Source organism: Phacochoerus africanus, chromosome 5 (assembly GCF_016906955.1).
Source record: "Phacochoerus africanus isolate WHEZ1 chromosome 5, ROS_Pafr_v1, whole genome shotgun sequence".
NCBI classification, from domain to species: domain Eukaryota; kingdom Metazoa; phylum Chordata; class Mammalia; order Artiodactyla; family Suidae; genus Phacochoerus; species Phacochoerus africanus.
Genome location: NC_062548.1, coordinates 17,195,127 through 17,222,877, shown reverse-complemented (window position 1 = coordinate 17,222,877; position 27,751 = coordinate 17,195,127). Strand labels below are relative to the sequence as shown.

At 46.4% G+C, this 27,751-nt stretch overlaps 2 protein-coding genes across 3 annotated transcripts in view; one reads left to right on the top strand and one right to left on the bottom strand.

The window, feature by feature from the left end:
* Positions 1-1,664: 1,664 nt before the first annotated feature.
* SBDS (SBDS ribosome maturation factor) lies at positions 1,665-9,540 on the bottom strand. Its single transcript, XM_047779928.1, has 5 exons — positions 9,160-9,540; positions 8,389-8,518; positions 6,883-7,083; positions 4,453-4,617; positions 1,665-3,516 (listed from the first exon to the last, which is right to left on the bottom strand). The coding sequence occupies exons 1-5, from the start codon at positions 9,285-9,287 to the stop codon at positions 3,388-3,390; spliced, it is 753 nt and encodes a 250-aa protein (XP_047635884.1). The 5' UTR covers positions 9,288-9,540; the 3' UTR covers positions 1,665-3,387.
* Positions 9,541-10,398: 858 nt separating this feature from the next.
* Positions 10,399-27,751, top strand: part of LOC125127220 (S-adenosyl-L-methionine-dependent tRNA 4-demethylwyosine synthase TYW1) — a 142,539-nt gene continuing 125,186 nt past the window's right edge. Inside the window, exons 1-7 of one of the 2 annotated variants that reach the window (XM_047779925.1) lie at positions 10,399-10,584; positions 11,654-11,781; positions 12,811-12,948; positions 17,277-17,378; positions 18,329-18,523; positions 21,119-21,406; positions 25,143-25,265. In XM_047779925.1, the coding sequence (XP_047635881.1) occupies positions 10,581-10,584; positions 11,654-11,781; positions 12,811-12,948; positions 17,277-17,378; positions 18,329-18,523; positions 21,119-21,406; positions 25,143-25,265 (978 nt within the window). In that variant the 5' untranslated portion in view covers positions 10,399-10,580. Of the gene's footprint in view, positions 10,585-11,653; positions 11,782-12,394; positions 12,517-12,810; positions 12,949-17,276; positions 17,379-18,328; positions 18,524-21,118; positions 21,407-25,142; positions 25,266-27,751 lie in introns of those variants that run through there. The other variant, XM_047779927.1, reaches the window with a different exon arrangement.

The following is a 27,751-nucleotide window of genomic DNA, read 5'->3' as shown; positions in this document are numbered from 1 at the left end:
TCTATCTCTGCACAACAGTGACAAATAAATGAACTTGTGGCCCCTTTCCTTCAAAAGCATGACAACCATGCTTGTCTGCCCCAGTGAGAGTGCCACTCAAGACTCTCTTGGCATTAAAGCGGCCGGCTCTCCGGGCAGAAAAATCTCAGATACGAGTGGTATTGAGTACAGAGGACAGGTCCGCTCCTCTCTGCAGTAGAAAGGACTCTGTTCTTTTCGATTCCGTTCACCATTTATCTCCATTCTTTTCCAACCAAAAATATGTAGGAATTTGGTGAAGCTGATGACTCTTCTTGGGGTGATGGAAGGGGCTCTGGGCCACTCAAGCATGCTCACAGTGCTGTGAAATTGTTTTTGGAATATCCAAGCTGAGAAAGAATTCGGTCAGGATTAGACTCTTAGCTCAGAAGAACAGGTGCCACTCTAAAATTACATTTAGAGGCATTCGTTTTGTAGGTACCATTAATAGTCACGTGGAGATGAAAAGTAATGGCTTTCATCATCTCAGGCATTATTAGTGGCCAACTATGTATTCACAACCACCTCTGGTGTGTGTGCAGCAGCAGAAAATTATTTTCAAAGAGTCAATACCTTAGATTTCAATAATCTAAGAGCAGGTACACAAAAAAACTATAAATAAGGAAACTTGCTGCTACCAAAATCATAGGGACCTTATGATGGGGGCCTGGAGGAAGCAGGTAGGTTGCAATGGGATGTGGGGCTGTTGCCTCTAATGAGTGCTACCCAATCTCCCCCCATCACAGCCCATGGAACACGTGTGCATGACACCCTGTGGTTAATAAGAGGGCTGTTTGCAGGCAGGGACAAAGCCCTGAGGGCTGAGGGCATCCGCACAGACAGGAACCACCCGTGGCACACCAGTGTGCATGGCTGTGAACGGTGGGAAGCTCTAGCTGAGCTGCAAAAACTCAATCGAGCTTTAATGGTGGATTTGAAAAAGTCATTTGGAGTTCCCGTTGTGGCTCAGCGGGTTAAGACCCTGACTAATATCGTGAGGATGTGGGTTTCATCCCTGGCCTCGCTCAGTGGGTTAAGGATCCGACATTGCTGTGAGCTGTGGTGTAGGCCGCAGATGTGGCTTGGATCTGGCCTTGTTGTGGTGTGGGCTAGCAGCGGCAGCTCCAATTCCACCCCTAGCCTGGGAACGTCCATATGCTACAGGTGCGGCCCTAAAAAAAAAAAAAAGTCATTAGCAGCCAAATTTGTCATTACTCGTCCTCACTCCTGATGGCAGGGGACCCCCCCACCCCCAACCGCCCCGCCAGAGAGCATGCTTCTCAGTCCTCAGATATTTATTCCACAACCACTAGATCCAAACCATGGGGGGCACACACACAACTGGCTCATCTCCTGCCCCCAGTCGGGTGTGTCAGGCGGGCGTTTCAGCAGCTCTCTGGAATACGAGGTAGGGCCAAATGAGGGCAGTTCAGAGTGGTATGAGGTTATGGAGGCTGGGAGCAAGTAACTGTGTGGGACCAGGGAAGCTGCCCAGAAAAAAGCTGAGCCAACAGAAGCGGCTTAATCTGCAACCTCACTCTGACCAAATGTGCACAAAAAAGCTTGTATGGAAAATGCCAAACAAAGAGATAAGCCCTGAGGCAATCCATTTCAGCAGTGGGAAGATGATTACGAACGACAATTAGTAGAAGGTAAATTTTTTTATTTTTTATAGGTTCAGGAACATGACTCAGATGGATCTACATTTGACACTCCTTGAAGTTCCGGCTTTAGAAGACATGACTATGAGGATGGGAGAAACTTAAGGCAATGCTGGCGAAACCTTCTCCTTTTCTGCTGGACATGCAGCCCTTGAACATTTTTAGCAATTACCACTTTCAACCTGAAACACTGCTCTCACTGTTGCGGCTAGAAATAAAGTATAAACCTCACTGGTTAAAATTATTTCCTGGGACTTCAAATTTAGATTACTTTGTCAAACAATAAACTGTCTAAGTAAAATGGAACCAGTGAGGGGGTTACTTAGAGATTGTTATCAAAACAGTTCAATTTCGGCATTCACACCAGTGTGTATTCCCAAATTATCAAACCAGAATGCTTCGAACATGAAGAGAAAAAATTCTGACTTCATAATATCTATTGAAATTATTGTAAAAGGGGCATTTCTGGGAACTTGAATTAGCAACAAATTCTATGTGCTTAGAAAACCAATCAGAACCTGTTCAAGGGAAGAACTCTTTTTTCATTTGAAAACTGCTGTCCACGAAATACATCTGCGTGGTCATTTTGAGTGAAGCCCTACTCTGTATTCTACACTATCTCTTTTGAAGACAAATAGATTTTTTTTCTTTTTTTGGCTGCCCCATGGCACATGGACTTCTCGGGTCTGAGGTTTCAACCTACGCTGCAACTGTGGCAACGCTGGATCCTGAACTTACTGTGCCGGGCTGGGAACTGAACCTGAGTCCCAGTGCTCCAGAGACGCTCGCTGCCCATCCCGCTGCACCACAGCGGGAACTCCAAAGAAAAGGAGATTTTGAAAAACTTGCACACTGTCTATTTAAGTGTTCAAATACTAAAATACTTAAGTTCAACTACATCTCAGATAATAGTAGCTAAGATTTACCAGGTATTTAACAGAACAGGCCCTGTTCTGAGCATTCCTCATACTGACTTAAGTCCTGCTAAGAACTCTCCAATCCTACCAAACAAGAAGCAGAGAAAAGAAAGGGAGTTAGGAAGCTGTCTAGAAACACAAGCCATAGTTTAACAAAAATAAAAAGTGGTTTTATTGATTGCATATAATTTCGGCTCTAGTACTATATATTATAAACTTTGAGAATTAGAAATGACTACAATCTAGGTTATGGCAGCACGTCTGATGAATATTATTTAAGTCCTGCTCACTCATCATACATCTATTTTTCAGATAATCAGGAAGTTACCATCCAGGCTTTCGATTAGGTCACGAAGTCACGACAGAGTTCCCCCATACGCGAGTTTCTTTTAGGTAGGAATTAGACACTCTGTATTTTCTTTTCTGGCAAATACTTCCTTTCTGTCATACAGATACCTCCTCCCAGTGTACAATGTACTTTTTATCCACAAGGGTTGTCTGGAATGACTTTCACCCTGGAAAGCTACAAAGGCCTACGGCAGCAACAAGATGCTACTCCGGGCTTTATCTTAGATTTTTCACTTTTGCCTAAAACCCCGTTTTATAATTAAAACTACATCAATCCCACATCATAACACTTACTTAGGAAAGTATTTTTGAATACATGTTTGCCACAAAGATGGAAAAACATCAAACCTTCCGAGCAAGTTTTTGGCAGATCACAGAAAGAAAACAGGACTGTGGGAAACAAAAATGCTTTAGTGCTGGCCAGCTGAAGACACTGGAGACTGTCACTCGAATTTCTCATCTCCTTCTTCGACATCTTTCAGGTTGAGCACCTCCAAAGAACCTTTGCCTTTCGTCTCCTTTTTTATCAGCTCATCGATTTCTCTGAAGCAGCCGGGGTCGATGAGACACACCTGAAACATTTACCACAGCTGGTGACCACACGAGGAAGAGCAATCCAACAGAAGGGACACCGTTTAACTTCCTCTGAGATGAACACACCACACTTTCCAGATCTCTCTACAACCGCAGTTCTAGGCGCATCAGATAAGACAATGCACAGGACAGTGGGCCCAGCCTCTGCCCTTAAGTACACATGCAGGCCCTGGGACAGGCATTAACCTCCTGGCTTTTCTAGACGCCTAGGACTGTTCTAGATTCCTTGGCTGTAAAATGTAGCGGCTGCATTAGAGGACTCTGGTCCTTTTCACTCTACAATTCGGCATGAAGGTACAGTGCAATGAAATCACCTCTTTGTAAACACATTTGAAGCAATAAAACCAAGAAGCCAGAAGGCCTATTCAAAAACTAGGAGCAAAGTTTTGCAAAGATTTTAGAACTTCAGAGAGTGTCAGAGTGTTGCTCACGGCTAGAGTGGAAAGCTCAACAACCAATGCTCTGGAGCTCACTCATCTGTCAGGAAGCTGTCCAGCTCTGAGACAGGTATTTGCAGACAGCTGAACGTGCTCTACGTCTGGGAGGGTCCGGTGAAGACCCAAAGAAATGAGGCTTTTTGCTGCTTCTTTAAAATGCTGTGTGGTAACTGAAATGGACAAACTTTTAGGCTTAGTTCCAATTGCCTCCTAATAGCAAACTCACTGTAAAAGATCTTTCCTCACCAAAAATGAAGACGACCCACGTCGTGTCATCATGATTAATTTAACCAACAAACCAAAGTCGTAAGTGGTCTGGTTCGCTGTGGACCTTGACCTGTCCCCGAATTCTAGCTAAGGCTGTTTCTGCAAATGTCTTTACTCGTCACACCTTCTAACTGTTTGTGAAATTTTACGACTAGAAGATCGACGTTTCGGTAACACGGAAGTCAAGAAACAGCAGTGTGTTGATCTTACCATTTCCAGCTGTTGACCGTAGTCTTCACTTTCGATAACCTTGATCAGGGGCTTGAGCTTTTCCTTCAGCTTCTTCCCTTCGTTCACTGGAAGAATGAACCGCAGTCTCATGTGAGCACGTTCTATCTTCATGTTCTCCTTCAACTGCTTTATCACTTCCAAAGCCTAGCAACACAAAAGTGACAACATCTGCACTGTCTTTGTTTCTTCTGCTGCGTTATCGTGGAAGGTATTCAAGATAAAGCAGTTCCCAGAAGCTCCCATGTGGCACAGCAGGCTAAGGACCCAGCATTACAGCAACTGCGGCTCGAATTCCATGCCTGGCCTGGGAACTCCACATGCTGTGAGTGTGGCCAAAATACAAAACAAAACAAAGCAGTTTCCATCTAGCTGGACTGGATGAAGTTTCTCAGATGACAAGAAGAATGTAAGCAACCAAAGGGGGGAAAAAAAAAAAAAACAGATAAACTGGACTTTAAGATGAAAAACGTTAGTGCTTCAAAAAACTGCCATTGAGTTCCTGCTGTGGGGCAGCGGGATGGATGGTGCCTCTGCAGTGCCAGGATGGGGGTTCGCTCCTCAGCCTGGTGCAGTGGGTTAAGGATCTGGTGTTGCCACAACTGTGGCATAGGTCACACCTCTGGCTCAGATTCAAGCCCTGGCATGGGAACTCCATGTGCCCCCCCATACAAAAAGAAAACAAAACACTACTGAGAAAGTGAAAAGATAACCCAGAGAATATGAGAAAACACTGGCAAATCATACATTTGATAAGATACTAGCATAAAATATATAAAGATCTCTTGCAACTCAATAATGAAAAACCAATCAACTGAAAAATGGTCAAAGGATCTGAAGAGTGATTTCTTCAAAGAAGACAGAGGGTCAAGATATCAATAACCACATGAAAATATGCTTAAACCATCTGTCATTAGCGAAATGCAAGTCAAAACCAGAATGATACTCCCAGAATGGCTATAATCAAAAAGGTGGACAATAACAAACATCATTGAAGATGTGGCAAAACTGGAGCCCTTGTGCACTGACTGTGGAAATGTAAAAAGACCCAGCTCTTTTGGAAAATGGTTGGGCAATTCCTTAAAAGGTTAAATGCAGGTACCACATGCCCTATCGATTCCACTCCTGGGTAGAGAGACAGGGAAACATAGGTCCCCACTAAAATTTGTAATGAATTTCATAGCAGCATTATCCATAGTCGCTAGAAAGTGGCAACAACCCAACTGTCCATCGACTGATGAACAAAAGGCATTTCCATACAATTCAGTCCTAAAAAAGGAATAAAGTACTGCCTCGTGCTACAGCACGGATAAATCTTGAAAGGGCCACATATTGTATGATTCCATTTATATGAAAGGTACAGACTCGACAAGTCCATAGAAACAGAAATAAAATTTGTAGTTGCCTCTCTCCCTCCTTGTGAGACGGAACAGGAGGTGACTGCTGACAGGTAAGGGTTTCACTGTGGGGAGATGAAAACATTCTCAAATTAGGTAGTAGGGAGGGTTGCAGAAATTGTGAATAACACGATTGAATTCTATGCTTTTTTTTTTTTTTGCTTTTTAGGGCCGCACATGCAGCGTGTGGAGGTTCCCAGGCTAGGAGGTGAATAGGAGCTACAGCTACCGGCTTATACCACAGCCACAGCATCGCCAGATCTGAGCCGCTTCTGCGATCTACATTCGAGCTCACAGCAACGCTAGATCTTTAACCCACTGAGCAAAGCCAGGGATTGAACCCACAACCTCATGGTTCCTAGCCAGATTAGTTTCCACTGCACCATGATGGGAACTTCCGTTTGATTTTTTTTTTTTTTGATTGAATTGTATGCTTTTTTTTTTTGTCTTTTCTAGGCCTGCACCCGTGGCATATGGAGGTTGCTAGGCCAGGGATCCAATGGGAGCTACAGCTGCCAGCCTACACCACAGCAACTTGGGATCTGAGCTGCGTCTGCGACCTACACCACAGCTCACGGCAACACTGGATCCTTAACCCACTGAGCAAGGCCAGGGACTGAACCTGAAACCTAGTCGGATTTGTTAACCACCGCACCACGAAGGGAACTCCTGAATTGTATGCTTTAAAAAGATGACATTCATCGTGTGTGTGTCATCTAAAAATAATAAAAATTCTAACAGGTGGAGTTAAAACTGATTCTTTAAAAATCCAAGTTTTATCTTTCAAGGTCTGACTTCAATAGGAAGATGAATCCTCGTACGTTTGAGTTTGGTTAAAAAAAAAATCCCACCACTCCTCTCTAAACCTCCTGTCCTTTCCTTCCTCTCTCCCCAAACCTCCTACCCTCTTGCTTCCAAGTAGCACCATCTTGTTATTACGGACTGATTACTTTATTTTCCTCAGGGAACACTGATTTTCACGGAGGGTTTTTGATGACCGTAAAAACCTACTCACCTGCTGTTTTGTACTCTTGTTGGGTTTGACTGAATAGTGGATGTCCTTCATGGCTCTCTCGATAAGGATGACAGTGTATGGTCTCTTTGTTTCAGGGTTCACACATTTGTCGGCCACAATAGTTGCAATGTCCCTAAACATCTGCTCCAGCTGTGTATGTCGTTCTTTATCAGACACCTGAACCTCTCCTTTAGTCAAAATCTAAAAAAAAAAAAAAAACAAAAAAACAAAACCAAAACCCCAACGAGTTTAAGAAAGCAATGTCTTCATTTTTTTTTTACTTAATTTTTTTTCTGCTTTTTAGGGCCGCACCTGCAGCACATGGAGGTTCCCAGACTGGGGATCTAATCGGAGCTACAGCTGCTGGCCTATGCCATAGTCACAGCAACGCCAGATCTGAGCCGAGTTTGCGACCTACACCACAGCTCACAACAACGCCAGATTCTTAGCACACTGAGCGAGGCCAGGGATCGAACCCACAACTTCATGGTTCCTAGTCGGATTTGTTTCCACTGCGCCGAGACAGGAACTCCAAGAAAGTAATGTCTTTATTTCACACTATTGGTTAACTGACCATGGAATTAATAACTGGGGAGAAAATTAAAACTAAAATTAAAATTAAATTTCATTCTCTGATACTGATACTTGGCAGTAATTTGAGCTTTGCTTAAAGGATGCACCAGATTGTCTTGTTCTAAAATCATACTCATTTAGGTGAGGGGAGGGGTAAAAGTAATCTTAGTGAAGGGTGTAAATGATGAAATACTTAAAATTTTATTTTCAGTTATGTTACAATAAAAATACATAAATGGATGAAATAAGGCAGTTTAGTAGGAAATCTAATTTGGGGCAGCTTTGACAAAAATATCCATGTCTTGAATTATTAAAAATGATGCTGTAAACACCAAATTACTGCATGGTAACTGTTCATTCCAAAAAATAATACTTATTTGAGAGTTCCCATTGTGGCTCAGTGGTTAACGAGCCTGACTAGTAACCATGAGGTTGCGGTTTGATCCCTGGCCTCACTCAGTGGGTTGAGGATGCGGTGTTTGTCGTGAGCTGTGGTGTAGGTCGCAGACGCAGCTCAGATCCCAAGTTGCTGTGGTGTAGGCTGGCAGCTGCAGCTCTGATTGGACCACTAGCCTGAGAACGTCCATATGGTGTTGGTGGGGCCCTCAAAAGACAAAAAAACAAAAAAAGTAACCAACCCCAAAATAATACTTATTTTCATTAATGATTTTTATTTTTTTCCACTATAGCTGGTTTACAGTGTTCTGTTAATTTCCTACTGTATAGCAAGGTGAGCCAGTCATACATACACATATACATTCTTTTTTTCTCACATTATCATGCTCTATCATAAGTGACTAGAAATAGTTTCCACTGCTATACAACAGGGGAAAATAATTGCTAAAAATAATACTTTAAAGTTTAACCTATCTCTAAGTACTTACACCACAAATGGATATTAGGGTCGATTATGCTGCAGTGGTTAGAACGCACCTGCTTACAGATTTCAGTCTGGTCATCTGTTCCAAATGCACTGATGAGATCTTCCTTCTTTGCAACTTGACCTTTAGAAACATTTACAAACACTGAGTGGGTCTGTAGAACTTCATCAAGATCTTTTTCCCTTGTGAGAACAGGAGAGAAAGTCCTAAATAAATACTTTTGCAACTTGGAAGTTCGTTCACATATAAATCCAAGACGGCAACGATACAAGTAGTAAGAAACAGCTACTTCTAAACGACCCTTGGTGCCCGGGGAACGTCTTCCAAACTGAGAACTCCATTTGTATTCACATTTACTCACTGGGGAAAAACATCGTGGGAATATGCGCGAATCACTGAGGGGTGGGGTCAGGCTGCTGCCAAGGAATTCCGTTCTCTAGATGGCAGCAGTGAAGATGCTACGCACTCTAGTTAAATTACTGGGCTTAGATCTGTGACATGCACAAACTATAGAAGTACCTGGAAGACTACGACCTTTGCCTTGATCATTATTCCAAGAAAAGAACCACAATTAGAAGGGTTTCTTGGCCGTAGCTTTTATGACATTACAGCAAAAGCAAAAACCAAACCCCAAACCACACCAACAAAACAAAAAAGAGAACGTTCGCTTTAGACGCTAAGCGCGAGCAGCAGGAGTAAACTTCCCACTTCCTTCCCTGACAAGACCCCAGCATGGCAAACTCATTAGACAACCAGAGGGAGGTGGCCTCCAAGGCTATCAGCTCCAGCTCCCGCCAGGGATCGGAGGGAGAGGATCACTCACACGCCGCTCCGCCAGCCGACGACCTTATTTTTGTAGCAGGCGATTTCAAAGCGCTTCCCGGCTCGCTTCATCCGTACCACAGCCACATTGGTCAGGCGTATCTGGTTGGTGGGGGTGAAAATCGACATCGCGGCCACTCAGCGACCTTGGGACCGGCGAACCAAGGTAAACCCGCGCCGCCGGCCTGAGGCCACCGGCGCCTCGATGTAACCACCCGGCGAACGGCACAGTCACGCCCGCAGACTGGGCGACGCAGTGACTAACACCCTCGCGGGCCACCCCAATACACCCAGCTGACTTATTGCGCAGGCGTCAGGTGTTGCGAGAACCGCGCGAGGAAGAGGGGGCAAAAACGCCTGCGCATTGTGGCTTTTACGACATCGTTCGGCGCCGGAAAGAGTAGCGCTCTTCCTTGACGTAATTTACTTTCGCGAAAGAACGAAAGAGCTCTGATTGGCTGGTGGAGATGTTTGGGGACCGGGTGGAAACTCTGACGGCGGTGCCTCATAGTTCTGGGGAGTTCAGGGCCACGCCCCCCTTAACTTTACCTTATATAAAAATTTTAACACAAAATACTTAGGGAAAAGTGTAATGAACCCCCATGTACCCATCATTCTTTCCAACAATTATCAATATTTTGCTTTTCTTGTTTCATTCTCCCTCTTTTTTTTTGGTTGGAGCATTTTAAAGCAAATCATCTTATGGTTTTAGCTTTAAATACGTGAAACTTCCAACAGATACACCTAACAAGATTAACCATAATCCCCTAATAACATCTCCTAGCCAACTCACAATCAAATTTCCCCTCAATAATGCCTTTTTTACAGTTGGTGTGTTTCAACTGAGATTCAAATGGGATCACAAATTGCATTCGGTTGATTATGCCCTTAGTCTCTTTTAACGCTCCCCACCCCCCATTTTTTCCCCTAAATCACTCCTGTCTAATTCGGCTTTTCTCAAAGTCCGTTCCCTCCTCTATGCGGATTCCTGAGTGTGCAGGAGCTTTCCAGTTTCCATTCTCGGAGCCCTGGGCAGGGCCCATTCTCTGGGCCCATCCCTTCCCCTTCTGAGCCAATCCGAGCGGGGCCGGGAGTGCTCTGGATTACACTCACCAAGTTCTGGGCGGTGTTTTTTATAGGACCGCCTCCTTTTCCCTCTGAGCCAATCCGAGCGGGGCCGGGAGCTCTCCGGTTTTTTTTCACCAAGCTCTGAGCGGAGCTTGCCTCTGGGCCCGCCCCTTCCCCCTCTGAGCCAATCCAGACAGGCCTGCGAGTGGCATGGCTGCCCCCAGTTTCTCTGGGCACACGGCTAATGCTGCAAGGAGGTTCTGGCGGTTTCCCAGTATTCGCGCCGGACGCTAGGATTGTTAGGTCCGCTGTCCTGGGCTCCAGTCGCGCCGCAGGACTTGGGCTCTAAGAAGAATGGGTAAGGGCCCCCAGCGGGCAAGATTCCTGGGGCGGGAAGGGAGAGAGCCGTTTTTCTGAGACCCTCGGGCCCCTTCCTCCAGAATACGTTCACCTTCTCACCCTGGGACCAGTGCTGCTGAGGACAAGGGAGGACTGATCCCTGCTTGTGACCTGGCTTTGGCCTTTTGAGGCTAGGAGATGAGTATAGACCTATGCCCCTAAACTCAAGTAAAGGGCAGAAAAAACCGCTTCTCCCCCTCACCCACGGGTGTTGAGGACTTTTGGTCCTTTCCAGGATGGAGTAGCACCTGTAAACCCCCAATTTTAGATTTCGCCTTTTAAAATTGCCCCCAAGTTCAGCATTTAAGGCCAGGTCCATCCATAGCTCCCTTTAAAAAGTGGGACTTGAGGTCAGTTACTTGTGCAAGTAGCTCTTGGTCTCTAAAAATAAAATTAAAAAAAGAATACTTTCGGTTTTATTTTAGGGTTTTCTTATGGAGCAGCATAACAAAACAAAATTAACTTGGTTAATTAGTATAATTCCACATAAAGTGTTTTGACTTTATGTTCATTTCTTTTCCGAATGCTATAACCAAATGAAATAAAATTTTACATATTTTTTGAATTAGCATTACAGTCAGAATTATATCACATTACCACATAATGTGTTGTTGGTTTTTTTTTTTTGGTCTTTTTTGCCTTTTTTTTAGGGCTTCACCCGTGGCATATGGAGGTTCCCAGGCTAGGGTTGAATCAGAGTTGTAGCTGCCGGCCTATGCCACAGCCACGGCAAAGCCAGATCGGAGCCACGTCTGCGACCCATACCACAGCTCACAGCAACGCCGGATCCTTAACCCACTGAGCAAGGCTGGGGATGGAACCCTCATGGTTTAGTCAGATTCGTTTCCTGTGCCAGGACGGGAACTCCTATAATGTGTTGTTTTTATTAGAGTTGCTTTTTATATATTTCTTAGCTGATTGTTGAATATGAAGGTTGCTTTGTTTTTTTCCCCCTTTAAAATAAGGATGGGTATCTTTGTTTATGTAGCTTTAAATAAAATTACATTAATGTATCATTTTAAATTTAGATCCTTTGGATACGTGGGACTTCTCCTCGCCTTTGATATCATTATGGATAAACAGGTTTTACATATATTTGGGCTTAGCCTTTGGCTTTAGCCTTTGGATATGTTTCCAGATTGTTATCAGGAAGCAGGTAAGTGGACTTATTTTTTTTCATAGGGAAGTATTTGGTGTCGGTTTTTACAGAGAATTCAAAATGCAGATTTTTTTTCTAAGGCTTCCGGAAAAGTACAGAAAAGCTAAGGAACTTTTATTTTTTGGCTGTGTCTGCAGCATGAGGAAGTTCTGGGGCCAGGGATGAACCAAAGCTGGATCCTTTAACCCAGGGCACCGGGCTGGGGATGGAACCTACACCCCTGCTGGGACCAGAGCTGCTGCAGTCGGATTCTTAACCCCCATGCCACAGCTGTAACTCCTCAAAGGAACTTTTATGTTTGGTCTCTAGACGTATTTTTTTTTTGTCTTTTTTTTTAGCTATTTCTTGGGCCGTTCCCAGGCTAGGGGTCGACTCGGAGCTGCAGCCACCGGCCTACACCAGAGCCACAGCAACGCAGGATCCGAGCCGAATCTGCAACCAACACCACAGCTCACGGCAATGCCGGATCGTTAACCCACTGAGCAAGGGCAGGGATCGAACCCGCAACCTCATGGTTCCTCGTCGGATTCGTTAACCACTGCGCCACAACGGGAACTCCCTCTAGACGTATTTTTTAATGCAGAAATATTTTTTTGGTTGTTTTTTATAGACTAAGTTGTTTACCTTGTCTTGAATGGGCAGTGGAAGTCTCCTTCTTAAGATATAGGAAGACTTTGGAATGAAAAATTAAACTTTTGCAAAAGCAACAAACCTGTCCAGCACCTTTAAGGGGTAATAGTCTTCTCTTTTCTTTCCACTAATTAAGAATCAGAAAATAAGTTCCTATTAATGATCCACTACAACGTATTATGAGTGAAAGTATGTGTAGTTTGATCCTGGAGGGAGCGGCAGTCTGGTCTTAAGAAATGTGCGCCCTCCCTTTAAAGAACCTGATTATATGAAGGGGTTAATATACAAGGAGTACAGTCGAGAGATTAAGAGAATAATAATAAAGTCAAGGTCAGTATCTGTCTTAATGAAGTTGGGAAAAGAGTCACACTTAATGGATTTTGTGTTTACTTCAAGGACAAGAACTCACAGGAAAAGACTGTTCAAAATGCATCACGGAATTTGATGACCAATGGCTCTCTCTCTCTTGAAAGGAAGGAAGTCTTTGTGTCTGGAGTGAAGATTTTCTATGGTTCCCAGACTGGCACAGCAAAGGTGAGAACTTTGTATCATACTTTTCCTTGGGTTGCCTGATCTTTTAAGCAAATCTTTGAAAAGCCCCCTGTAGCAGTGACCCAAAGTGGTCGTCTAACCTCTTTTCATCTTCTTTTTTCCTTTTGCTAGCCTACATTTGTCCTTTGTGGGGCGGTAGGTGGGTTTTATGTCTTGTGCCCAATGTCACCTGATGAGGGGGTGTCTAGTGGGCATTATCCTGAGAGGTCTTTGTCCTGAAGCTTGCTTCTGCTCAGTGGAGTGGAGACTTGGAGTTCCATTATTGGCGCCTGTGGGTCTAAACATAGGGGATAGTGAAAAATGGCAGGAGTAGCGTCCAAGATGGGCCCTTACTTTCACAACTTCACACATCTATTTAATGAAATGTGTTTTGATTTCTGATAGTGTTAAAAGTGTTAACGACACGTATCTAATACAGGTGAAATACAGGCTGCAGATACATAGCTGAAAGATGCCTTAACTGGAGCTGGATGCTGCCTGCTTCTTTGTTATGAAGGTTGCAGCTATTGCTTTCTAGGAAACGGTTCTAAGGCTAACACTGAAAATGAATTTTAAAAATACTCAATGTCGATATTTCGATAGCGTATTAGAAAGGGATCTGCTGCCCTCTTGTGGATGTTTTGCAGAATACGCCCTTTTAAAAGATTTTCAGTTCTTGGTGCTGGTGCTTTGCTCCACATCCTAATTAAAGGTACTTGGAATTAAGTTCAGTCTTAAGCAGCAGAGGCAGGAGGAAATGTCAGAAAAGAATCTGAGCCGCCAAAACCAAGTCCTTTTATGTTACTCGTAAAAGATCTCATTTCCAGCCTCTTTTATGTGTGCTTTTACATTTTTAAAAAATATCAAATTAATACTTGCAGATGGTAACAAATCCAGGTATACAGAGAGTTCCTAAGAAAAATACTCTTTGGAGGATCTGTTTTAACCATTTCTGTTTTTCATTCCCCTGGGGCTTATTTCTTTAACCTCTTTGTTCTGAGTTTCTAGATTATCTATCAAGTTAGATAAAAGTTAATGACTTCTATGAGTCTGTTCTTCAGATCTCAGCAGCTTAATATTGTTGCTCACATCTTGGTTGGTAAAAGGTAAATGGCCCTCCTTAAAGGTGTGCCGCCCGAATTTCTCCTTGGCTTTCATGTCTGATTGAATCATGTCTAGCTGGGTATGGAACACTTGGTCAAAGTTTTTCCGTACAATTTTGTCTTCAGCAGACAGAAGGTCAACCCCCTCATCCCTTTGTAGGTGGCTTTTTTGCTGTTATTTTTCTTGGAAGCTTTTATTTTTTTATTTTATTTTTATTTTTTGTCTCTTTTTGCCTTTTCTAGGGCTACTCCCGAAGCATATGGAGGTTCCCAGGTTAGGGGTCTAATGGGAGCTGTACCGCCGGCTTACACCACAGCCACAGCAACGTGGGATCCGAGCCGAATCTGCAACCTACACCACAGCTCACGGCAACGCCAGATCCTTAACCCACTGAGCAAGGCCAGGGACCAAACCTGCAACCTCATGGTTCCTAGCTGGATTCGTTAACCACTGAGCCACGATGGGCACTCCCTTCTTGGAAGCTTTTAGAATCATTCCTTTATCCTTGATGTTTGGAGCTTCTGTGAGAAGGTGTCTAGGTTGGGTCTGTTTCAGCTATTGTATTGGATACTTGGGCTCTTTTGAAGATTTGTGTTCATCAATTCTGCTAATATTTCTCTTGTAAACTTTTTTCCCTTCTATTTTCTCTGTTCGTTATTTCTGGGACTCTTGTTAGCAGACGTTGGACCTTTTAGATGGTCTTCATTTTATTTTATTATTATTTTTTAGGGCTGCACCCACGGCATATGGAGATTCCCAGGCTAGGGTCGAATCGGAGCTGTAACTGTGGGTCACAGCCACAGCAACACCAGATCCGAGCCACATCTTCGACCTACACTGCAGCTCATGGCAACCCCAGAACCTTAACCCACTGAGCAAGGCCAGGGATCGAACCTGTGTCCTCTTGGATACTAGTCGGATTCGTTTTTGCTGAGCCATGGCGGGATGGTCTTTATGTCTCACATTCTTTCTCTCACAGTTTTGTTGATTTTTTCTTTACACTCTGGGTTCTTGGATTTCAATTCCAAACCTTTTTATGAATGATTTCGTTTGCCCATGTTTTAACTGCAGACATGCCATTCTTTTCCATTTTCGTAGCATCCTTTTCATGTAAGAGTGTATTTCAGTGAGTTCCATCCTCTCCCTGATCTTCATAGGATGTGTAGGAGGCGACTCAAAATTAGCATGCTCCCGACTCAGCTCCCAGTTCCCTGCCCAGGCCTCTTCCCCCTCTAGTCTCTGCCATTTCAATAAATGGCAGTGTCATCCTTCCAGTTGCCCAGTTCAGAAAGAACCTCGGACTCTTCTCTTTTTCTGACTGCCCGCACCCAGTCTGTCAGCCAGTCCCGTGTGTTCTATTTTTAGAATAGGCGCAGCTTCCGGCCACCTCTTGCCACCTTCACGGCTGCTGCCCTGGTCCCGGCCGCCCTCCCCCCTGTTTTGTCCGGGCTACTGCGGTCCTTTCAGCCTTGGGCTCCTCCGTTCAGCACCTCCCCGACCTCAGCGTCCGCTCAACTGAGCAACCACAGGACCTGTGAGAACTGAGCCGAAATCGCGTTAGTCACCTTGGTTCAAACCCTGCGATGACCCCCTCGTGCACTTATTGTAAATGGCAGCGCCGTCCCGGTGCCCCGGAGGCCCTCCCGTCTGGGTCTCCGCTACCTCCTCCCCATGTCCTTGGTCCCTGCTCTTATCAGCCTCTGTTCCACGTGTGCTCCCGCCTTGGCCCTTTTCACTCACCTGTCCCTTTGCTGGGGGTGGCCTCACTGCTTGCTCTCTCATTTCCTCCAGGTTTGGCTCAAATCTTTTTTTTTTTTTTTCCTTTTTTAGGGCCTAACCCGCAGCATATGGAGGTTCCCAGGCTAGGGGTCTAATTGGAGCTGTTGCCACCAGTCTATAGCACAGCCACAGCAACACCAGATCCAAGCCGCATCTGTGAGCTACACCACAGCTCATGGCGATGCTGGATCCTTAACCCACTGAGCAAGGCCAGGGATCGAACCCACATCCTCATAGCTCCTAGTCGGGTTCATTAACTGCTGAGCCACAAAGGGAACTCCTGGCTCAAATCTTTACCTCTGAGGCTCGTGGCAGTGTTTTCTGACACCAGATACTTGTTTTTCCCCAGCAACAAGCTGACGCTGGTAGTGACTACCCAGGTTATTGTCACACCTCCTTGAGACACCTGCCCCAGGTCCCAGGGGCCACCTGTACTTCTGACCGCCCAGCCGTAAATTCCCACAATCTCCCCTAAGGCTCGCCGATTCCCTAGAACGACGCACAGAAGGCTGGGAATTGCTGCACGGGCGCTTTCCTGGTTTATTCTGATGGATGCAGCTTGGAAAGACAAATGGAAGAGATGCAGAGGGCAGGTCTCAGGGGAGGGGTGGTGGCCCTTCCAGTCCTATCTGGGCCATCTACCTCCGGCCTATTGGTGTGTCCCCACCCCTGTCATTTAAGTAGGACTGATTAAATTAAGTCATTGGCCTTGGCCCTCTTTGATTGAACTTCACCTCCTGCCCCTCCTCTGCTCACTGGGTGAGAAGGCGAGAAAGGTCTAAGCCTCTACTCCCAGGGTTGGTTTTCCCATGACCGGCCCCCATCCTGAAGCAACTTAATTTCAGGGCAGGGGCGGAGCGGGCATCTATTTGTTTACTCTGAAGTCCAGTTTCTATTGGAAAAGGATAAATTTTGGTTTTTTGGCCGTGCCTGAGGCATGCGGACGTTCCAGGGCCAGCGATCGAACCTGCATCACAGCAGCGACCAAGCCATAGCAGTGACAGCGCCAGATCCTTTGTCCTTCACCTGTTGCGCCACCTGGGAACTCCTGAATTTTTTTCCTGGGTTACCAAGTTTTCCCTTTTTCTTTGAGTATCATTATGTATTTTCATCACGTCAGTCTGTCAGCTCTTTTCTTTTCTGATCGTCAGATTTTCACACTTTGGCTTCTGGGCTTTTTAGCTGACTCCTGCATCCTCACCCTTTCCTCCTTTCTATAAATTTTTTCGGCTTTCCTGACGTGTAATTGAAGCATGCGAGAAATTGTGTGGTAGAGGTGAGAATAGTATTTGTGTGAATGATGAGACCCGTCGGTGCCAGGGTAAGTTTTCCATGACAGGTGCCTCCTCTCCTCGCCATCGGAAGGAAGTGAAGACTGTATTTTTCACTTATTTAGCTTATTGAAGGCTTCACTGGGTTTTTTTTTTTTTTTTTTTTTTTCCTGTTAGGGGTTTGCAGCAATTCTGGCAGAAGCAGTGACCTCCCTTGACCTGCCTGTGGCAGTGGTGGATCTGAAGGCATACGATCCGGACGATTATCTGCTAGAAGAGGTTGGTAATTGTCTTTTTTTTTTTTTTTTTTTCCCCTTCAGTCACAACCTTCCAATTGTATTGACCGCCTGTGTTCTGGGAGAAGTAGACTCTTCAGAGTAAATTCAGTGTTCACGCTAAGAGACGGCAGCTGGCTGCGTTTTCAGGGTCCGTCAGATCAGGGTGGTCCGGGCACGGATCTGAAGTGATGTGGCCGGGGTGGCGTGGGGCCCCCCGGGTGTGCTGTGTCACTTTCCTGGGGCTGAGCTTAGGGTGGAAAGCTTGGGCGGTCTGAAGTTCCTTCCTGCTTTGACTCCGAGACGATTTGTGTGGCTGTGTGCTGTGCACGTGAACCGCGCGTCAGCCTCTGGCATCCTTGGGTGCCAAGGAGTGAGCTTGAATCTGCTCGAAATTATTTGTTAAAAATTCTTAGCCAACTCGGAATTCTTACTCATAAGAGATGACTTACAACTTCCCTCCTACTTGGAGCTGTTAAGGTAACACAGCAGGTGAAATGCTGGCTTACAGCACTCAGATGTGTTTTGTGTCCCATGGAGATGATGGTGCCAAGTGAGTGTTAAGTCATTTTAAAGTTTGATTGCTTTAATTTTTCAGGTAGTTTATTTTTTCATTTTTTTGTCTTTTTGCCGTTTCTAGGGCTGCTCCCACAGCATATGGAGGTTCCCAGGCTAGGGGTCTAACCGGAGCTGTAACTGCCAGCCTACACCACAGCCACAGCAACGCGGGATCCGAGCCACGTCTGCAACCTACACCACAGCTCACGACAATGCTGGACCCTCAGCCCACTGAGCAAGGCCAGGGGTTGAACCCGCAACCTCATGGTTCCTAGTTGGATTCGTTAACCACTGCGCCACGATGGGAACTCTGAATGTCGGCGTTTTAAAAAGGATTTTCTTCGTTGTGATGACAAGTCTTGGCAACTCTGCTGAAACAGTTACTTTCTTGGTTAGGTCACTAGTAAGAGTGTCTGTGCCTTCCTGGTTGCCACCTACACGGATGGTCGCCCGACGGAGAGCGCAGAGTGGTTCTGCAAGTGGCTGGAGGAGGCAGCCAGTGACTTTCGATTTGGCAAAACCTACCTGAAGGGTATGCGATACGCCGTGTTTGGCCTGGGAAACTCTGCCTATGCCAGCCACTTCAACAAGGTAGGTACGAGGTAGGCACGTGCTGAGGCATAGGGATAAGTTCTCTTTTAGTCAGAAAGTCACCCACACGCATCCATATATAGGTGGGCATATTTTTTTTTCTTTTGTCTTTTGTCTTTTTAGGGCCACACCCGTGGCATATGGAGGTTCCCAGGCCAGGGGCTGAATTGGAGCTACAGCCGCCAGCCTACAGCACAGCCACAGTCACACCAGATCTGGGCTGCGTCTGCGACCTACACCACAGCTCAGGGCAACGCTAGATCCTTAACCTACTGAGCGAGGCCAAGGATTGAACCCTTGTCCTCATGGATACTAGTTGGGTTCCTTAACCACTGAGCCACTACAGGAACTCCCGGATGGGCATATTTGAGGTGGTCCGCAAACTTTGGTGGTACTTAATAATAAACTTTTTTAATCTTTTTGTGTTATTCTTTATTGCTGGAATTGCTACCGAAGAGTAGGTGCTCGGTACATTTTTACAGAACAGAAGGAAAGAAAGTGCCCCCTGTTGTCTAGCAACTTAGTGCCCTGGCTTCATGGCATAGCCTTCAGCCTTCTGTCCCCAGGCAGGACCTTGTGGATGGAAGGTCCCTTATTCTTTGGACTTTCTCAACTACCTTCTCTGTTGTGGAACAACCTTTACCGCCCAAGCAAACTGTTCAGTAGAGTTGAACTCATTGTCTTGTTTGTTGTTTTTGTTTTTTTGGCTGAGCCTGTGGCATGCAGAAGTTCACGGGCCAGGGATCAGACCTGAGCCATGGCAGCGACCTGAGCCACTGCAGTGACAAGGCCAGATCTATAACCTGCTGAGCCACAAGGGAACTCCAAACTCATTGGTTTTTTTTTTTTTGTCTTTTTAGGGTCCCACTCATAGTATATGGACGGTCCCAGGCTAGGGGTTGAATCAGAGCTGTAGCCACCAGCCTACACCACAGCCACAGCAACGCCAGATCTAAGCCTTGTCTGAGACCTACACCACAGCTCATGGCAATGCCGCCTCCTTAACCCACTTCGCAAGGCCAGGGATCGAACCTGTGTCCTCATGGATGCTAGTCAGCTTTGTTTCCGCGGAGCTATGACGGGAACTCCAAAAACTCATTGTCTTTTAATCATTACTTTTTAAAGGGAAATAGAAGAAAAACATTCACTGCCCTTTATGTAATAAAAATCCATTGTTTTCCTGGATTTTTCTAAGTGAAATTAAGTTGGCTTCTTTTCTTTTGCATTCTGTTTGAGGTACTTTAGTTAGTTAGTTATTTGGAAGTTCCTGGGCCACGGATTGAACCTGTGCCACAGCAGTGGCATCACTGGATCCTTGAAATACTAGGCCACCAGGGAGCTCCAGGGAAAAACGTGGAGGCTCTCCGTTTCTTAGTGGTTCTGAAAAGTGACCAGAATTTTTTCTGTGTACCCTCTCCAGATGGGGGCCCAGCCCGGCTCACCTGTCTTTGGTAGAATGTGAGTAGAGAGGAGGGTGGACATCCTTCCTTCTTTCTTCTTTTTTTTTGGTCTTTTTAGGGCCGCACCTGCGGCACATGGAGGTTCCCAGGCTAGGGGTCCGATTGGAGCTGTAGCCACTGGCCTACGCCAGAGCCACAGCAACATGGGATCTGAGCTGAGTCTTTGACCTACATCTCAGCTCACAGCAATGCCAGATCCTTAACCCACTGAGCGAGGCCAGGGCTCGAACCCTCATCCTCATGAATGCTAGTCAGGTTTGTTAACCACTGAGCCCCAATGGGAACTCCTTTTTTTTTTTTTTTTGTCTGCCATATCGTCAAAGGAATTAGAAGGTAAAGTTCAGATATGCAAATACTCTGTTTGCTGCCTTGTCACGCAGGAAGGCTGTTGCGTTTTTGAACTCTTAACTCTGCTTCTTGATAACCCCGTGCCTCACCCCAAGTGATTCATATTGCAATAAAGTGCATTTCTGGCTTATGACATCATGAGTCTTGCCACATGGGCTCCATTTATACTTTGTTGTTTAATTGTCTTTGGCCCCGTTGGTTTTAGTATTACATTTTGGAACCCATTGATTTTGCTACTGAGTTATTTCATTCTGACCATAATTTGGATTCAGAATTTTCAGATCCTTTAGGTACTGACTCTTTGTTGAAGAAAAAGATTTGGGGAGTTCCCATTGTGGCTCGGTGGTTAACGAATCCGACCATTATCCATGAGGATACGGTTCGATCCCTGGCCTTGCTCAGTAGGTTAAGGATCCAGTGTTGCCATGAGCTGTGGTGTAGGTCACAGAGGTGGCTCGGATCCCGAGTTGCCGTGGCTGTGGCATAGGCTGGCAGCTGCAGCTTTGGTTTGACCCTTAGCCTGGGAATTTCCATTTGCCACAAATGCGGCCTTAAAAAAGCCAAAAAAAAAAAAAAAAACCCCCAAACCAAAAAACAGAGATTTGTCTGCTCCTTTGGGAAAATAAAATCTTCGGAATCTTATCAGAATGTATCTGCAGCCTTTGAGCCCTGGGGCTGAGTGGTTCCTTCTTCCCAACGGAACCCCAGGCTGTGGCAGAGCAGATCTGCGGGCCTCTGACCTGGAGGGCTGGCTGTGTGTTAGCTCACTTGTCTGTTTCTCCCGCAGGTGGGGAAGAACGTGGACAAGTGGCTGTGGATGCTGGGAGCTCATCGCGTGATGGCCCGTGGGGAGGGTGACTGCAATGTGGTTAAAAGCAAACATGGCAGCATCGAGGCCGACTTCACAGCCTGGAAGGCCAGGTTCATCTCCCGACTACAGGCACTCCGTCAGGGAGAGAAGAAGCCCTGCAGTGGCAACTGCAGGAAAGGCAAGTGCGAGTCTCATCAGCGCGGCTCAGGGCCAGCGGAGCCAGGGCCCCAGGCTCAGGAGGGATTTCGTCAGAGAGATGCCGAGGTATGTAGCCCACATGTCTGGCTCTCGCTGTTCTCCTCTTGTGTTTGGAGATGCGTCACCTTTCCCTTTGCTTGGCTCCTGGTTAGAAGGATGATCTGAAATTCACGGCGGGGGGGGGGGGCGGTTTAGAGAGAGTATGGCCTGAGGTTGAGCCACGTTGTGCTGGGTGCCTTCTTGTGTCTCTTCTGTTTTTTTTTTTTGTCATCTTTTTTGTCTTTTCTAGGGCTGCAGCCACAGCATATGGAAGTTCCCAGGCTAGGGGTCGAATTGGAGCTGCAGCCAGCAGCCTACGCCAGAGCCACAGTAATGCGGGATCCGAGCCACATCTGTGACCTACACCACAGCTCATGGCAACGCCGCATCCTTAACACACTGAGCAAGGCCAGGGATCGAAACCAAAACCTCATGGTTCCTAGTCAGATTCGTTAACCACTGAGCCATGATGGGAACCCCATGTGTCTCTTTTGTAATCCTTGCATTGCTGGAGTCCAGTAGGTTTCTTTTTTCTTTTTTGTTTTTATATGGCCGTACCCGCGGCATATGGAGGTTCCTAGGCTAGGGGTCCAATCAGAGCTGTGGCTGCCAGCCTATGTCATCGGAATGCCAGATCCGAGCCACATCTTTGACCTGCATCGTAGCTCATGGCAACGCTGGATCCTTAACCCACTGAACAAGGCCAGGGATCGAGCCTGAGTCCTCATGGATATTAGTCGGGTTCGTTAACCACTGAGCCTCGACGGGAACTCCCTGGAGTCCAGTAGGTTTCTGCCACAGTTTTGCATGTCAGGGAACAGGCCTGGAGAAATCGAATATATCCTCTGCTAAGCTTGTAGCTTTTTTACCCCCAAGCTGCGGGTTCCTCCTGACCTCTCTCTCTGTCTCTTCTTTGGCTTTTTAGGGCCGAACCCGCAGCATATGGAAGTTCCCAGGCTAGGGGCACATCGGAGCTACAGCCAGGGATTGAACCTGAGTCCTCGTGGAAAACGAACCTGTCAGGTTGGTTACCGCTGAACCACAGTGGGAATGCCCCCACCTTTCTTATTCACTGACTCCAGTCACTCAAACTTGAAGGCCACAAGGCATCCCCGCTGCCTCTCTTCCATCCCTCACATTCTAAACATTTCTCTTTCCTCCTCCTTTAAATCTCCCCCCATTCCTTTGAAGCACCTCTTTTTTTGTTGTTTGTTTTTTGTTGTTGCTCTTTAGGGCCGCACCCTCAGCATATGGAGGTTCCCAGGCTAAGGAATGAATCGGAGACACAGCTGCCGGCCTACACCACAGCCACAGCACCGCCAGATCCGAGCCACATCTGAGACTGCACCACAGCTCACGGCTACGCTAGACCCTTAACCCCCTGAGCGAGGCCAGGGATCGAACCCCAAAACCTCATAGTTCCTCGTCGGATTCATTTCCGCTGCACCACGACGGGAACTCCTGAAGTTCCTCTTATCAGGCTGTATCCCTGCTGTTGTCGTTGGGCCACCTGGTCACCCGCATCATTCAGAAACAACTTTGCGTCTGACTCCCTGTCTTTCTCCACCCTGGCTCCTGGCGTTCCTCCTTGTGGCCAAGGATCCACGTGGCTGATTTATCCAGCACCCTGGCCCACCACTTTCCTGCCCTTCACACCCTCAGGAACTGTTTTCTCCACTGACCTTGGCCTCCCATTCCATGCTCACCTCTGACAGGTCACGTTCCTGTGACCTGAACTCTGACCTCTCTCTGGTGCTCCTCCTTGAAAGTTCTTTGACCCCATATTTTTTCCACTGGGTGATGCTGACTGCTTGCTTACTTCCCTTCTGTCCTTACTCAGTTTAAATTTTATACTCATCCTCCTATAAACATCATAAATTGCTTTGCCTTCCACAATTCCACTTCTTCCTTCCCCCCCCCCCCCCCCCCGGCTGCACCAGTGGCATGCGGGATTTCTGGTGCCAGGGATTAAACCAGCGCCACAGCAGTGACAATGCCAGAACCTTAACCCATTGGGCCACCAGGGAGCTCCTTCCACCCCTTCCTCTGACTCAGTTTGCTCAACCCCAGGCCAGGTTGAAACCCGTCTGCCTCCTCGTTGACCACTGATTTGTGACCACGGGCTCAGGCGTGCACTCAGAACTGCCCCCACATCTCTGACCTCCTTTCCCAGATGGCCCTTCTCACTCTTCAGGGACAACTGTTCAGGGCTCTTTCTCCCTACCCCTTCCCCCAGCTCTCAGACGAAGGCGCCAGAGAATTCTCTTACAGCCTCGCCACTCTGTCTACAAACCCTACCATCTTCTCTGCCAGCGAGACCAAGGATCCGGTTCCTGTTAAAGCCCGCCCTCTGCATGCTCTGGAATCAAGGACTTGGTTGCTTCGTATGCCGTGTGTCTCTCTCCTGTGTTGTTCATCTCTCCCGCTCCACTGGAGGGTCCCCAGAAATACATACACATGCTCTGCAAGCACCTGTGTTTACTTAGACCCAAAAAGCAAATAAACAAGTCTTTCCTTTGCTCTCTGTCTTTCAGCTGCTCTTTCCTTTTTCTGCTCTTTTGCTAGGTGGTCTTTTCGCTTATATTTGTTTATTTTCCCTCCAGCTGGCCCTTAACATTTTTTAAAAAATTAAAAAAAAATTTAGAGACGTTCCCCTTGTGGCTCATTGGGTTAAGAACCTGACACAGTGTCTGTGAAGATGTGGCTTTGGTTCCTGGCCTTGCTCAGTTGGGTTAAGGATCCGGCACTGCCACAAGCTGTGGCATAGGTGGCAGAGGTGGCTCAGATCCATTGTGGCTGTGGTGTCGGCTGTGGTGTCGGCTGGTAGCTGCAGCTCCGATTTGACCCCGTGCCCAGGAACATCCATACGCCACACGTGTGGCTCTAAATTGAAAAAAAAAAAAAGGTAAAATATGCATAATATTGAATTAACCATTTTAAGATACATGCAGTCCAGTGGTATTTAGTACATTCCCAATTTTGTGCAACTATCTACACTGAACTTCCAGTACCTTCTCATCACCTCCAAAGAAACCCCCTTAACCATCAAGCAGTGACTTTTCACTCCCTTTCCCGCAGCCCTGACAACTTCCACTTGGCTTTCTGTCTCTATGGATTTCCTTATTCCAGATATTTTATACAAGTGGAATCCTTCATACGTGACAGCCTTTTTTTCATTTAGCATAGTATTTTGGAGGGTCCTCCTTGTTGTAGCGTGGAGCTTGGGTATTTAAAAAAGAAACCCAAGGCGTTCCCTGGTGGCTCAGTGGGTTAAGGATCCAGCGTAGTCAGTCACTGCAGTGGTCGGGGTTGCTGCTATGATGCAGCACTGATCCCTGGTCCCAGAACTTCCAAATGCCGCAGGCGTGAGCCAAAACGAAAAAAAAAAAAAGGCAAAGAAAATGAAACCTGAGAGCCCTGCTTGATTCCTCCCTTTTCCTCATTCCCCCATGTAATTCCTCTCTTAAGTCTGGTTGGTTCTTCATTTAGAACAGGGGTCAGGGCACATTTTGTGTGATGGGCCAGCCTGTAAGTATTTTTAGCTTCGTGGGGCACATGGTCTCTGCTGCAGCTGTCGCTTCCACCCTCGTATAAAGAACATAGCCACGGGTAATGTGTAAATGATGGGCACCCTTGGATTTGGCCTGAGGCCCACCTCCAGCCTAAAGTATCTCACGTCCATCCAGTGAGCTCTCAGTCAGGGAGGGTTTGGTGGACGGTTCGCTGTGTTGCCCACGTGTTGCTGAAGCCTCGGATGTTGCAGGAGGAGGAGCTCCTTGGGAGCACCAGTGAGGAGGAGTCTGGCTCCGAGGACCAGCAGAGTGTCAGTTCTGTTATCGATGTCGAAGACCTCGGCCAAGTGATGGATCGTGTGAAGAAAGAAAAGGTAACTGTGATTTGGGAAGCAGTGAGCTGGGGGCCGGAGGTTGGTTACCGTCTCGTGTCTGTACTGGTGCGTCGTCCCCCTGAGATCATCCCGGGACAGTGTTCTTTCTTTGCCTCCTGTCCTGAGATCTCATTTGAGACCCGTTGGGTCTCTTGACATGAGCTTGGTGAAGATCTACTTCAGCCATGGGGAAATGAGCTCGGCGTAGGATGGGCAGCAACTGAGAAAAGGGCGCATGGTTGGAGGTCTGTTATCCAGTGTCGTGGCTGAAGGTGACAGGGTAGGCCGCGTGACGCGATGGGCTCGTGTTGCGATTCCAAGGAACTCCCATGTGCAGGTGTCTCCCTGTGGTGGCCCGAGTGGTGCCGGGCTGAGAGACGGCACCGTGGCCTGTGAGTGCTGCCATCAGCCGCGGTGCAGGCGCAGGCCTCTAAGAGAGGTCAGTCTAGCTTGTCATTGTCTTGGTGACTCAATAGGTGCAAGAATGTCCAGTGCAGTAAGATTTTATGAAGATTCCAATGATCTAAAATTGAAATCAGAATTCTGGCTTCATGGGATTTGTGGCATCTTTTTGGCACCAGGACACAGGTTCAGTCCCCAGCCCAGCACAGTGGGTTCAAGGATCTTTGCTGTCACAGCTGCGGTTCAGATCCGACCCCTGGCCTGGGAACTCCATATGCTATGGGATGGCCAAAAAAGAAAAAAAAAATTAAGATGATATATGTAATAATACAAAAATATAGGGTTAACATATACACACTACTATGTATAAAATATGTAATCAACAAGGACCTACTGTGTGGCATACAGAACTCTCCTCAGTATTCTGTAATAACCTATAGGGGAAAAGAATCTGAAAAGGAATGGGTAGATGTATACATGTAAGTGAGTCACTTTACTCTACACCTGAAATTAACATGGCATCGTAAATCAACTCTACTCCAGTTTAAAATAAAAATTGAATTGAAAAATATAATACTCGCAATTTCTGTTTGTGCTTTGGGAAATGAGAATATTCTCAACTAAAAACTTATCCAATGCGTAAGTCTTAGAAGCAAAAGAAGGAAAACTTTGGGAACCTCTAAGAAAATCAGTGATAAAGTTAACACAGACTCAAAGAATTCAGTAAGGTGGTAGGAGGTAATAAGGTAAAAAGTCAAAAGTCTTTGTGTTTCCAGATAATAATTGGTAAGACGCTATAGTGGAAGAGGAGACTTTCCATTTTCAGCAGCCGCAGAAGACAAATAAGTATGTAGGACTACTTTTAAGAAGTACTCTTAAGTCTTTTGTAAGGCCTATAACCCAAAAGTACCCTGAGTGTAAAACTCTGTGCTGTTGAAAATGAATTTAAAATTACGATCTTTCCGGAGTTCCCGTCATGGCTCAGTGGTTAACGAATCCGTCTAGGAACCATGAGGCTGCGGGTTCCATCCCTGCCCTTGCTCAGTGGGTTGGGGACCCGGCGTTGCCGTGAGCTGTGGTGTAGGTCGCAGACTCGGCTTGGATCCCACGTTGCTGTGGCTGTGGTGTAGGCCTGCAGCTACAGCTCTGATTAGACCCCTAGCCTGGGAACCTCCATATGCTGCAGGAGTGGCTCTAGAAAAGACAAAAAATAAAATAAAATAAAATTGTGATCTTTCTTATTGCAGAACTTTGTTACTTATTTCCTAATACTTTGACGTTTCTGTGTTGTCTCTGTCATTTTTAGAAGCTTTTGTATTTTGGAAGCCCTGGCGGAGGAGCTGTGAAGAATGACGAGTGAGGGGATGAAGGTTCAGAGCCTGGCCCAGCCAGTTCATAACCTGGCCGTCTCAGGGCCCGGCTTAACCTTCTTGGTCTTAGTGCCTTTGTCTGAGACACGTGGATCGTAATCTCTGCCTTCCTCATGTTGTTGTGAGTTAGATGAGAACGTGTGCATGAACATGCATTGTAGCGACTTGGAGTTCCCGTCGTGGCTCAGCAGTAACGGACCCAACTAGGATCCATGAGGTTGCGGGTTCGATCCCTGGCCTTGCTCAGTGGTTTAAAGGATCTGGTGTTGCCGTGAGCTGTGGTTTAGGTCGCAGATGTGGTTTGGATCCTGCCTCGCTGTGGCTATGGCATAGGTTGGCAGTTGTAGCTCTGATTCGACCCCCAGCCTGGGAACTTCCATAGGCTGCGGATGTGGCCCTAAAAGAGCCAAAAAGAAAAAAATGCATACAGCCTCTAAAAGCCTAACAGACTGAAATGGGAAGTAAATTTGCTTGGATATTTTAAATTTGCTTATGTATTCTGCTATAGGTGGTCATTTAGTCTGTTTCAGGTTTTCTCTTCTTGTCATTAGCACTAGTCTGAGACCTTTTTTACTTTAAAAAATGTATTAATTTTTGCTTGTTTTGTGTTTTCCCCAAGTGGATATACTGGGTCAAAGCAAATGTATAGTCTTATGGCTCTTGATGAAAAATCTGAGTAATTTTCCAAGGTGAAACTGTCTTAGAATAGATTTC

Excerpts from the sequence above, each read along its gene's own strand:
- SBDS (XM_047779928.1), bottom strand. The coding sequence starts at position 9,287 with ATGTCGATTTTCACCCCCACCAACCAGATACGCCTGACCAATGTGGCT. Across the intron at positions 8,519-9,159 it reads GTCGGCTGGCGGAGCGGCGT|GGAAAAAGATCTTGATGAAG; the intron begins GTGAGTGATCCT and ends TGTTCTCACAAG. Across the intron at positions 3,517-4,452 it reads ACGGTCAACAGCTGGAAATG|GTGTGTCTCATCGACCCCGG; the intron begins GTAAGATCAACA and ends TAAATGTTTCAG.